We start from the raw sequence: 13,362 nt of genomic DNA on the forward strand, positions 1-13,362 counted from the left end.
CCCATGGAACTCTTGCCCAGTCCCACTCTGGAGCAATACCTGGGGCACTTCACGTTACGAATTGTGGTGAATAAGCCTATTTCCGCAAAGCCCCACTTCTTGAAGACTGTATGTAGGGCTTGGGGATGTATCCCCTCCCATATTTCTGATGAAATAAACCAAGCCAAATATGTCAAGTGACATTTGTTTGCCTAGGAAATTAATGCACTGATAGCAGAGTTCACAAACTCTTTGCAAAGATATGACATGACCTGGCCCTGCGCCTTGCTGGTTTATATAAAACATGGAAATAGTATTTTCTGTGAGGATTCTCACTGACTTGCCCTGAATGAGGGGAAGAAAGCACTCACATGATCTGTGCAGAGTTCCAGGGCATTGATGTGCAGACCTCATTCTGGAGGTGTCCATCTCCTCTGGGTGCTGTAGCCATTGGTATGTGCATCTCAGCCCTCTAGGGAAGCATCTGTGGTTAGGTGTATGGATGGTGGTGTTTGCTTGAAAAGGGACCCCACAGCAGAGATTGCTAGCTTGCAACCATTATCTGAGAGACTCCTTAACTTTGATTGTGGGACTCAGAAATTGGTGCAAAGGGTGCTTGTGAGGCTGAAAGCATGTGGGAACCCACCACTGCAGGCACTGCACGTGTAGTCTGGTGTGAGGGACTGCGTATGTCACAGACATTTGTCTGAGTAGTTGTAGGCACTGTCTGGCTGATATTGTAGGGCTGTCCATAATTATTCTTGCTAATGTGGCCAATGAATGGAATCTCTATGTTGGTAGCAGCACCTGTGCTCATAGGCAGTCCAATGTTGTGCCTATTAACTCTAGCTCTTGAGATGGAGTAAGGTGAGATTTTTGCTTGTTTATCTGTAGGCCCAGAGTGTTGAATAACCAGATTGTCTCTGTGGTGTAGTCCATGGCCATTTGTTCCATAGGAGTCACTATCAGGCAATCATCTACATAAGGAAAAATTACTATTCCTACTTTCCTGAAGTGGGCAACTGCTATAGCAAGGATCTTGGAGAAAACCCTGGGTGCTGAAGATAGGCCCAAGGGTAAGACTTGATACTAACTGTGCTGATCCTTTAGTGCAAACCTGAGGAATTTTCTGTGCCAAGAGCAAATTGCTATGTAGAAATATGCATCCTATAGGTCAAGGGACGACATCCAGTTTCCTTTTTCAAGGGCCAGAATTATCTTGTCTAGGGTTACCCTTGGTGAATCCTTGCCTTTTCAAGTACTTGTTCAACCTACGTAAGTCCAGGATGGGCCTCCAACCTCCTGATTTCTTTGGAGTGAGAAATTATCAGGAGTAGAAGGTCTTCCCCTTCTGATGTGCTGATATAAGCTCTATTTCTCACATCTAGAGCAGTTTGTGTATCTCCTGCTGGAGCAGAGTCTCCTGAAAGGAGTCCCTGAAGAAGGATGGGGAAGGAGGTTGGGTTTGTGAAAAGGTAAGAAAGGGAATAATGAGGCCTTTCACTATTACCTCCGAGGCCCATCTGTATATTGTAATCCTGGCCCAGGCATGGTGGAAAGGCTGAAGGCTGAATCAGTACTGCTTGGCTGATGAAAATGTCAAACCCTCGACCAGATGTTCAAAACGTCTGCCTGCCATTGGAGGACTGAGATGTGGCAGGTTGTTCTTGAGGCTGCCTACATTTGTTGCCTCTGCTGGTGTCTGACATCATAGCTCCTCTGAGTGCGGTATGATGATGATCTGCCCTGGGGCATGTTAAGGAGGTTAAACCTCTTTTTGGCCTGAGGGACATGCATACCTAATGTCTTGAGCCTGGCTCGCAAGTCCTTGAGCAAATGCAAAGAAGCATCTGTCGTGGTAGAAAAAGTGCTTCTGCTCCTCGAAGGGGAGATCCTCAACCGTGTTCTGCACCTCCCCAGGGAACCAAGAGAGGAGCAGCCAGGAGGCCTGACGCATGACCCTCAACATCGCCAGTTACCTTGAGACAGTATCCGGTGCATCAAGCAACACCGGCAGAGCACTTTTTGCTATGAGAACCCCATCATCTATATTGGAGTAGATAATTTCATGGAGGTTAGGAAGCTAGATAATTTCATGGAGGTTAGGTCCATAAAAGGCTATTAGCCAGGGGATAAAATGGTGTCCTTGGCCTCTGTTTGTCAGAGGCTGGAGAGGGATGGCAGGAGACAAATCGCTTGATCATTGTCTTCGGTCCACCCTCTCTGGGGCACCTGGTGCTGGCCACTGTTGGCAGACAGGATACTGGGCTAGATGGACCTTTGGTCTGACCCAGAACGGCCATTCTTATGTTCTTATGAAGCTTGGTAGTCCTCAGGCAGCTGTTCAATAAACGTTTTTATTTTATCAAAATGGTAGTATGTGTATTTTGCTAGCAATGCTGGCTCATCTGCTATTCTGATCTGGAGGATGCGGAGGAGTATGATTTTCTATCCAAAATGTCCAGCGTCTTCCAGTCCTTGTCATAAGGAGTGGATTTATATTGGGTCCGTTTGCCCTGGTATTGGTTGCATCCACCACGAGAGTTTGGTACCAGATGGGTGAACAAAAATTCAGCTCCTTTGGCAGGAACGTAGTACTTCCTGTCTGCCCTTTGTGAGTTCAGGGAAATTGAGGCTGAAGTTTGCCACAAGATCTTTGCCAGGTCAAGTAGTGCCTTGTAGATTGGCAAAGCTATTTTCAATGACACTGACACATGCAATATATCAGCCAACTTGTGCTGAACCTCAGGAACCTCAACTAAGGAAATGTTGAGGGAATAGGCAACCCTCCTGTATAGGTCCTGAAAGGACGTGAAGTCATCGCCTGCTGTCAGCGGAGGGGCCTTATAGATTCATCCAGAGAGAAAGAGGAGATGTGCGATGGAGGTAAGTTGTCCTCCTCCTGTGTCTCCTCAGATCTTCCATCTCCTCTTTCACATCTGGTGGATGAAGGTAGTTTAGGAACTATTCCTGAGGTCTAGCTACTGCTGTCAATTGCAGTGCTGCTGCCTGAGCTCTCATGGGGCCCCATGGATCCCATCCCTGCCATCACTGAGGGAATGGAATGAGAGGGAACCATGGGAATGGTTGTCACATCTGGGGATAGCTTTGTTGTTACTGAGAGGATGGCTTTGGAGAGGAGAGTTATGGAAAGAAAGATTTCTTCATCATCCTCACTGCTACCAAGAAAAGGGTGGGGACGAGCTTGATGTTGTAGTCAGTCTTCTGGGGCCCTCTAACGTAGGTGTAGCATTGGTACTGAATAACAATGTGCCCGGTACTGACGAAAAAGCCAGTTCCTGATGTTTGGTGAGCAGCGTTGGAGGAGGAAAAACCGATGCTGGCAGTACAGAGGGCTGGTGTTGTTGCAGTACCAAGTCGCCCCATACCGTGAATATGTTCAGTACTGGGGAAACTTCGGTACGCAGTGCCAGTGCTGTCTTCATTGGGAGTCTGTACCACTGCTGTTATTTGGACCCAACGGACACCAGAAGCATAGGCCAGCCTGCCAATCTCCCCATGGTGCTTCCTCGCTCTCTGACTCAATGGTAGGCTCTGTCAATGTGAACATGCTACTATAGAGAATATTCTACTCTTGCCTGTATTGTGGACACGGCCCCTTGCCTTCTCCATGTTGGGTGGACAGACCTGATCATAGAATATTTGAGCTTATCTTGTAGTGTAGACAAATCTAAGATGAGGTGTTTGTTTGTTTGTTTAAATGGATGAATTCAACAATGATCTATTCTACTAATGAATCAAAAGTCCAGTTTTGTGACCCTATTTACAAAATACACAATTTAGATAAGTGAAAATGTTTCAATACGGGGGTGTATCTAGACTACAGGGTTTTGTCGACAAAAGTGGACTTTTGTTGACAAAAGCATACCTGCATCTACACTGCTGAGGAGTTCTGTCAACATAACACCGATAGAACTCAGCAGTTTTGTCGACGGCTGTAAACCTCATTCTACGAGGAATAATACCTTTTGTCGACAGAGTTCTGTCAAAAGAAGGTATTATTGCATCTACACTGTCCTTTGCGTCTACATTGTCATGTCGACAAAGTGTCTTGATTTGTCAACAGAACTGGATGTAGTCTAGATGCTCTTTGCTGACAGAAGCTTTGTCAACAGTACCTGTCGACAAAACTTGTGTCGACAAAAGCCTGAAGTCTAGACGTATCCAGTGTGACTGATTATGTCACTTTAAAGAGATGAACAGAAATAATAGGTTTTGCTATTTTTAATAGATCTTTTTAGAGTTTAATCAGAAGTGACATGTGGCTTCTGCAAGAGTTCTGAGACTGTCTGATTCAACATCTACACAAAGGTTTGCACACCAGCCTATTTGATTCAGATAGCTATTTGATTCATCACCACTGGATGGGTTTTAGCATCAAACTTTATTACCAGGGCTTGACAAGCGGTGGCGAGCCCCGCTTGCCAGCCACGCGGTTTGGCACACTGCGCATGCGCAGACCACACTACGTGCGTGCTGATTGTGCTGTGGCACCGTGCCCGGCTAAAATCTACTCGCCACGGGCAAGTAGATTGCCCTAATTGTCGAGCCCTGTTCATTACTATTTCCTTTCCCTATTCAGGAATTCAAAAATTAAATACTAATAAAAAGACTGAGCCCAAAACTTCAGTGACAAACTCTTTCAGGATAGGCAAAAGTATTAGTGTTTGTAGGTTACTCCTTCCAAAAAGTAAATATAGTACTTTTTCATATTTCTTAACCAAAAAATATGGTTATGAAAAGGGATTCCTTACCAATGGATGATTTCCCAACCTGCAAAGAAACAAGCCAAAGAAATAAAGTAACACTTTAAAAATCACTCACCTGATTGGCTAGTTGTAACTGATCTTGAAGATTTCTTACAATTTCTTCATCTGCAAACACATCACTCCCCAAGACAGTGCCAGAAGGAAGGTCCTCCAGTTGCTTCTCAACAATCTCTTTCAATTCCTCATGGAGCCTGTGATACAAATTAGTAGTGAAGTAAACCATTGCTCTTTCAACAAGTAAAAAAATCCACACATTTAAAGTAACAAATACAACTGGTGTAAAACATTTTTTTAAACAAGTTGTATTTTTAGTGCACCTTCTAAATGTAACTGAAATTCTGAATTAATGTTTAATTATCTTTGAGTGTATCATAAAAATGAAAACAATTTAAAATGTGGGAAATTCACTATAATGTTCTCAAAGAGGTAACAGAGTCATACAACACCCTTGCTTTCTTCTCCAAAAGAAACTCATTAAATACTATGGGTTTGTCTACATCATTATGTCCATACCAGGGTGGTATCAATTTTTAGTCTGAACTAACTAATGAAAACTTTGATGTTGTGCACTAAAAAAATTCCCTAATATGTGTTGACATAGTAGTGTTTGAAATAGGACCACAAAGATGTTCCCATGGAAAGTCTTGGTACACTACAGCATGTCCACACAGGCTAGTTAGTAAAGGGTATATTACTGAGGATTAAATCTTACACCCCTCTGGTGGAAATAGAGCTCCATGTAGTGAAGCCCTAAGGTTACCTCAACCAGAAGCTCAGCTATTAAAAACAAACTCTATATATTTTCAAGTATTTATGTTGTGCACATCTATCAGCTTTTATAACGGTCACTTATTCTTGCCATTGAGAAGAATGGTATAAAACAAAAGCGGTCGTCTAATCTGAGTCTGAATGTTAATCCCCCTCATCATGAAGACTAGAATATCAATTGCTGTCTCTTAACTAACTTCTTCCTCCATTAAAGCACAAAGCCAAAGCCTGGGTGGAGGAGGGGGGGAGAGGGAAACAAGAACTAAATTAAACTCAAGAGTTTTAGATGTTTTTCCAGAAAGTTTGCAAATTATGTTCTTTTTTTAACCCTGATTTCTCAGGCATAAACTCAAAAACTTTTATATCCTCATCAAACATTACTTTTGCAGAATTGCTCTAGGTGAAAATGAGATGCATGGGCAATTCAATGATAGTACATTCTTTAAAAATGTAAATTGTGTTCTAATAGAGAGAAGTGGAGCCCTTCAGAGCTATGGGTAAATTTTAGAGTTTGCCATTGAAATAAACCTGTATTCTACTCTTCTCTTCCCCATTGTCCAAAGATTAGAGTGACTGGTAAGGTACCAGAATGCTGCAGTTAAGACCATAGCAACTTTATTTTTAACTAAAATACTATTATATTACCAATTATTAGTTTGTTTATTCCAACTATTTGGAAGTTGTAGAATTGCCAACATTGTTGACCAATTTTAAATGAAATTGCAAACTTCTAAATTTAAAACATTTTGACCCTTGCTATTTTTCCTAAGGTTAAGGCAGCATTTTGGAGCATTATCCCCTTCTTGCACAAGAAAAACTCTCTTGCGCAATGCCATTATTCCCGAAAATAATCAGCGTAGCAGCATTGCGCAAGAGGGTTTTTCTTGCACGAGAAGGGGCAGTGTAGACAGCTCCTTCTTACGCAAGAGCCTCGTCCGCAAAATGGCGGCTCATTAGATATGGAAATGAGGGTTGGCGATATTCCACACATATTCATTTGCATAGCTCTGGCGCAAGATCGCGCCAGTGTAGACATAGCCTCTGAGTGGCAGCTCGTGACGGCCAAGAAAAATTTAGGTAGTAGTCCCCTCACTGCAATATCAATCATCTCACAAGCTTTTTTAAATAAAATAAATCCTCCTTCATCACTTCTTTGTAAGAGAAATATATTGATTAGTTTGTTTATTGGTGTAAGTGTATATCTGAGAGAAAACTTTACTGAGGAAAAGCCAACTATGAGAGAGAGAGAGACTCACATTTAGATTACATCTACATTTGAAATTAGCACCATGATTCCAATTTAGAGTAGACAGACTCAAGCTAGCTCTCACCAAGCTAGCATGGTGAAAATGTAAGCATAGCTGCAGAAAAATAAGAACATAAGAACAGCCTACTGGGTCAGGCCAAAGATCCATCTAACCCAGTATCCTGTTTTCCAACAGTGGTCAATTCCAGAACAGGTAATCATCAAGATGAAGACATACCATGGATTTATATACAGGTAGAAACATGTTTTCTGTCTTATTCTCTCTCTATTTTTTGTGATTCCAAACATTGTTTGCTTTTTCAGAGAACTGTCCACAATAACTCCAAGATTTCTCTCTTGAATGAATAGCTAATTTAGTGCCCATCATTTTGTGCACGTAACTAGGATTATGTTTTCCAAAATACATTACTTTGCATTTGTCAACATTAAACTTCATCTGCCCTTTTGTTGCCCGGTATGACACGGTGTACCAACCCTGCACTGGCAGTGGAGGGTTAACCAGGCTTGCTGGGCTGAGAAGGCCCCTTCCCTGAGGCCCAGCTGGGCATGCTCCAGCTGCAGAGTCAGTATAAAGGATGGTGGAACAGCTTAGTCAGGGGTGACCACTGAAGGGGAAGGAGCTCCTGCCAGAGCCTAGGAGCAACCGCCCCTGCGGGACCAGCCAGAGCTGCTGCCATCGCAACTGCCACCCCAGCCAGAGCTATCACATCAGCCAGAGCCACAGCCGTGTCAGCCATGGGCCACTGCCACAGCCGCGGTGCCAGCTACAGCAGCTGCACCAAATGTCGCTGCCAACGCCGCAGCATTTGCCAGCCCTGGTGGGGACAAGGCCAGCCAGCAGACGGGGTAGGAAGCAGCCCAGGGCAGGGAGCAGGAGGTACCCCGGAGAACTCGGTGTGCTTCAGTGGCAACTCCCCGCCAAGCCAGTAGTGGGAACCACCCATCACTGATAGGGCCCTGGGCTGGGGCCCGGTGGAGAGGGAGGGCCCGGGCCTTTCTACCCCATACCCTTGCACCCCAGACAGAGGGCATTATAGACCCTGCCACTGGGCCAGATTTACCCCCCATGGGGCGCGCGACCCCATGATACCCAGTCATCTAGTTTTGTGAGATTCTGCAGGAGCCAAACCTGGGGGGCAAGAAGCCCTGCAAGCTGGGCTGGAGCGCTCCCCAGCCTGGGATCCCGCTTAGTCGGTTAACCAGTTAAACCTACGTTTAACCAGTTACCTGATTAAATGGGATTTTACATCCCTATAATAGCTATCTAGATGAGGATAAGGTAGATAACATTGCTAGGATGTCTGGAAATGCAGTGATCTGCCAAGCTACATTGGATCCCTGATGGTGACACAAAACTGTCTTCTAGTGACAGCACAATTGAGGGGAGGACAATGACTGATACAGTATCTGCCATCCACTGGAAATGAATGTCATGTAGTATACAGCGGCAGAAACACTATATCCATCTGTGAAGAGGTAAATCAAGTATGCAAAGAAAAATAATGTAGCTATTATAACATGGGCAGCAGCAGCATAGGCTTGCTGCCCCACATACATACCCACCCACCCACAGGGTCTGGTCAGCTTTTTACTTGGGGTAGCTAGCCCATTTGCTGCTCCCCATAATACAATACTACTTTCTGTACACTATCATATCTATTGGAGTCGGTAAATCAACTGAAGGATATGTAAGTTTTACGGCTGAATTACATAATGTAACAAAAGGTGTCAGTTAAGGGATTCTCTCACATGTTTAAACTCCTAATCAATTGTGCAGTAAAAAACAGATACCATAGACCTTATCCATGTCTCTTAGAATTACTGGCATCATTAAAAGCAGCAGGATTTGACCTTAGATTTGTAATCATCTCTTCATCCCAAAGGAATTGTAATACTCAACATCTAACTGCATATAAATCTACTCTGAGAGGTGTCTGTCATATCAATTAACAAGCCTTGGAAAGTTTATCCAAAGTTTATTTGCCAAAGGCCTGATCTTACTCCAATACACAGGTGCCCTAAATCAGACCCTATCTCTTTGTCTGGAAATCCCCTCATTGTTTGGATCTAAAGACCTCCAATGACAACTGGTAGTCTAGACTTCCAAATAATACTGCCTCTCACCCCATGTCAGTGGTAGGCAACCGCCACTGAACCAGTTAATGATCACCACCTCCCCGCCACCACCTTCTGTCAGGGTACATATGCATCAGGAACGATATAAAAAAAAAAAACATAAGAACTATAATTTTTTAAATGGAAGTCAAGATTCTGCAGATACTAATGGCACTAACACAAAAATATTTGCCTTGATTGAAACATATTTTTTTGGTCAAAAAAATCCTAATACCTGAATGTTTCTGCAAAGGCTTTAAAATTAACCACAAATCTTAGAGGACTATACTCAGTTTGAAAAGCATTCTGATAATGAGAAATGCTAAATGATAACTATTGTTAATACATTAGCATAATTCCCATTGTCATTAATGGCAGCTGCCTATACAAACAGAAAAATGTCATGAAATAGTAGTAGAAATACTTTACAAGAATAGATTTCAGTTATTACTCACTTACAAAGGATACATTTCCAATGTTACTATGATACTTGCAAGTAACTGTGTGCTCCTCTCTTTTGAGAATTAAGACATACAGGAACATGGTTAACTCAAATCCCACTTATTTCCATTTTATTTACTGTTACAAAGAGTAACCATGATTAGTATAACAAAGTGTACAGAAAAAGATCAAAATCTATGAAAAAGGTTACAAAAACCTGAAGATTTACAGTTCAATTCTTTTCCCTACATAGTTTAATCTACTCCTATATATATGTGGGCCTGTCACACAGTAACAGAAGAGAGAAACATATTTAAGTCATTGTCTTTTTTTAAACTACAAAAATTGGCAAGGAGTCCCAGTGACAGTTGCAGTATCTGAAAATATTTAACTATATTACCAGTTAACTTGCCTTTTAACAGTATGTATGCATATATATTAAATATAACCACTTAACAGCAAAATATGTCACTACTTTGCATAGTAACTATCGTTTTTACATTAAAAAATCAGCAGAAATGTCATAATGACTATGACATGAGAAGTCTAACAGGCTTGTGTACACAGTTCGCTTTTTAATTATTTGTTTCAATTTGCACTGTTCCTCTCCTGAGTCCCTGAATCACCTCCTGTGTTTGCACTCAAATCTCAGAGCTGCTTCACAGCTAATAAAAATGTGTCTCCATTTAAACTGATAATAAAACACATGAGGTCTCCAGAACATAGTATTGGGTAGTCACTAGAACAAAGATTTGCATATCTGGGAAAACACATGTAAATTCCACTACTGAAGTGGAGAAAATCTGTCATGTAGCAAAACTACATGCTTGATTCTCGCTCTCACTCTGCGTACCTGTCACACTGAAAATATGTCTTATTGCATAAATATAATCCATCATGTGAATTAAACTGAATTATTTTACAGCATAGTAATGATAATTGATATAAAGATTGCATGCCACAGCATTTGTGCTTAAACAACCACGAACAGTTTCTGCTGGTCTATCATCTCTGATTTGCAGTCCTAGTAGTTTATTAACAATTAGCAACTGTCAGAAGACACTTAGCACTCTGCCATAAAAATGTTAAGTCAAATGCATTGATGTATATGCACCAAAGAAATTATCTGAACGTGCACAAAAATCTTGAAAAGTACACCCTACATTTACTGTAATTACAAAGGTACAGGCTGAACCTCTATGGTCTGAGACACTCTGATCTGGCAATATCCATGATCCAGAAGGACCATGTATGTTGCAAGACTAGAGAGGCCCAGTAGCAGAGATGGCTAGCAGCTCAGAGTGGAGCTAGCTGGTGGGGACAGCAGAGCCAGAGCCTGCATGGCAGGAAAGCCAATGGGGGCACTGGAGCTTGCAGGGTAGCAGAGCCTATAGCCAGCATGGCCACTGGGAACTCCCGGTGGGACAATAGGGCTCTTGTGAGGTTGGTGGAGCTGCCACAAGATTGGCGGGGTCACTGGGGGCTCCGGCAGGGCTGCCGCAGCTTGTTGGGCTGGAAGCCCTAACAAGGCTGCTGCAAGCTTGTGGAGCCAGGAGGCTGGGGAGAGGAGCCATGGTGGCTGAAGAGAGGAACCCGACAGAGAGGCTAGCAGCCCGCCACCTCCATTCTGGAAAACTCCCTTGTCAGGGACTGGTCAAGCCCTGAAGAAGTCATACCAGGGAGGTCCAATGTGTATTAATAAAATGGACATGACAGAAGACCAGTTAGGATGCCAGCAAATGTATTTCAATACCAGTATTTTTCTTAGTATCTTGATTATAGCTGATGCCACCCACTTAAATTTTGTTAATGTATGTCTCAAGTGACTACACCTGCTGACTCATCAAGATAAGCTTTAATAGAAACCTAAAACAAACTCATACTTATTTTCATCCTCCCAGCAAAGGATAATTTTGGTAACAGAGCTGCGGGAAGGGAAGGCACCATATACAGTGAGACAGTAGGTTCAGTGGAAGGCACCATATACAGTTGATTCAATGTGGACCTGGTCATGACTCAGAATGTGTCCTAATGGACTTCTCCCCTACTCTTCTGTTAAGGCACCACAAAAATCTGAGTGATGTTAGAGGTATTAACAAGAGGACAATTTGGGCATCCTAATTAACCTAGTGAGAGAGCAAGAGGATAGAACAGTGGAAACTAAGTTGCATACTGATCATGCTGATACTATGTACAATTCCTACGTTGAGTAGTCTTTGACTTTAAAGCACATTTTAATATTTTGGAAAATATTAATAGTGTAAAGATTAGTGTCAGAAAAAAATGTGGAGGAGTGAGGGGATCAGAACAAATGTAGAATCCCAGAACCCACGTTATAGCAAAAGAAGACTCTGGGAAGAGAAACTGCTATAGAGAGAAGCAGGAGAAAGGCAAGCAAGTGTGGCGTCTATTCTCTTCTTCATTACGTACATCACAAGATGTTTAACACACACACACACACACACACACTTAAAAAACCACACTTTGCACAATACACACAAGAATGTGTACACTGACTTCTAAATATCAAATTTGGTTTATTCCCTGTTTAATTATGTGTATAAGTAGTCCAAATTTCCAAACCTGAGTTCCTCAACACACCTAAGACCTTAAGTTTAAACATGCAGGTATGAAAATTTTGACTACAATCCATAGGTTCAGAGGTTTATGTTCCTGATCCATAGAAATATTTTCAATTATTAAAATGTTCTATTTCTAAAAAAGTATATTAATTAACTTACCCTTCATTTTCCTTGGTGACTTGTTCAAGTTTTAGTCTCATCTCTCCCATCTGTGCCTGAAAGAGTAAAATTTGACCCTGAACTTTTTACATTTAAATCACAGAGCCTCTAAGCACTGAAGTCACACCGCAATAACAAAATAATCACTGAACTTGTTTTTTGGAGTTTAATGTAGATAGGTGTTCCTGTATAATGGGCTCATTTAAAGAACATAAAAACTATTTAATATTTCACAAAACAGGATTCTTGCTACTCCTATGTGCTAGGAACATGCCAATAGACATATTTAATGTTTCAAGTCTACTTCCATGGCTGCAGACACTGTATCGGGCAGGTTGAGTATATTCTTTTCTATGACAAGAAATTGAAATGACAAGAAATTGTCACACCTCCTTTCAAAAAAAGGTAGTATCTAGTGAAACATTAAAAATTAGTATAAAACCATTCCTTCAACAGAAATGAATACAGTAAGATATTAGCACTAAAGGAGTGAAATATTACTACTAATTGCAGACATTGTAGTCTAAAATTAATGGAATTTTAGAAGGTTGTCAAATGCAAAGTCAAATTAGCTTCTGGAATATTTTATCCTCAGATTATAAGAACTATGCTTCAATATTAAACATCAAACACATCATTTTCAAAATTTACATTCTCATCTTATATTGACTTAGTTTCTTTTAAATTTGGTACTTATATTTTTATTTCCTAATTTTTAAATGAATAAATATGAAGATGGAAACTTTATATTTTAATTGCACATTTTTTCTTTAAATAATTACAGTCTAAAATATTTCTAGTGGTATGATTCATACCTGATAGTACTGCAGCTGTTCACTCATTTCCTCCAGATGTTTATCATACTCAGCAATTAGGGGGGACAGAAAGCTAAAAGCAAAAGAAATGCATAAGACACATAATTATAGCTACTGATGTAGCATTCGAGTAGTTACCTGGGTTTACGGAAATGCTTTATCAAACAACTATTCAACCTGAGCCAAAAATATATCTTTTTCCATGTTTCTTGACAGACCTAGAATATTAGTCAAATGAAGAACCTTTGGTTATTACTTTTAAGTAATTACTTAAAAGAAAAATAATGCCATTCAAAGTTTAAGGGCATTTGTAAAACTTAGTTTTCTCGTATCAAAATTAAGCTACTTATCTGCAAAAGTGATATAAATTCACCATTATACAGTAAAACACTAAAGAAGGGAAAAAACAAGATTTAACACGAACTATCAACTCTATAATTTTTCAT

The 13,362-nt window shown here is 41.2% G+C and overlaps 1 protein-coding gene across 2 annotated transcripts in view; it reads right to left on the minus strand.

The window, feature by feature from the left end:
• The window catches only part of SCLT1 (sodium channel and clathrin linker 1), a 134,205-nt gene that overhangs the window by 109,857 nt on the left and 10,986 nt on the right, over positions 1-13,362 (minus strand). For both annotated transcript variants that reach the window (XM_089777978.1, XM_089777979.1), the window contains exons 5-7: positions 12,917-12,989; positions 12,102-12,157; positions 4,825-4,960 (exon numbers count right to left, since the gene is read on the minus strand). In XM_089777978.1, coding sequence (XP_089634104.1) covers positions 4,825-4,960; positions 12,102-12,157; positions 12,917-12,989 — 265 coding nt within the window. The remainder of the gene's footprint in view (positions 1-4,824; positions 4,961-12,101; positions 12,158-12,916; positions 12,990-13,362) is intronic.

Source organism: Pelodiscus sinensis, chromosome 4 (genome assembly GCF_052426305.1).
Source record: "Pelodiscus sinensis isolate ZL-2025 chromosome 4, ASM5242630v1, whole genome shotgun sequence".
NCBI lineage: Eukaryota > Metazoa > Chordata > Testudines > Trionychidae > Pelodiscus > Pelodiscus sinensis.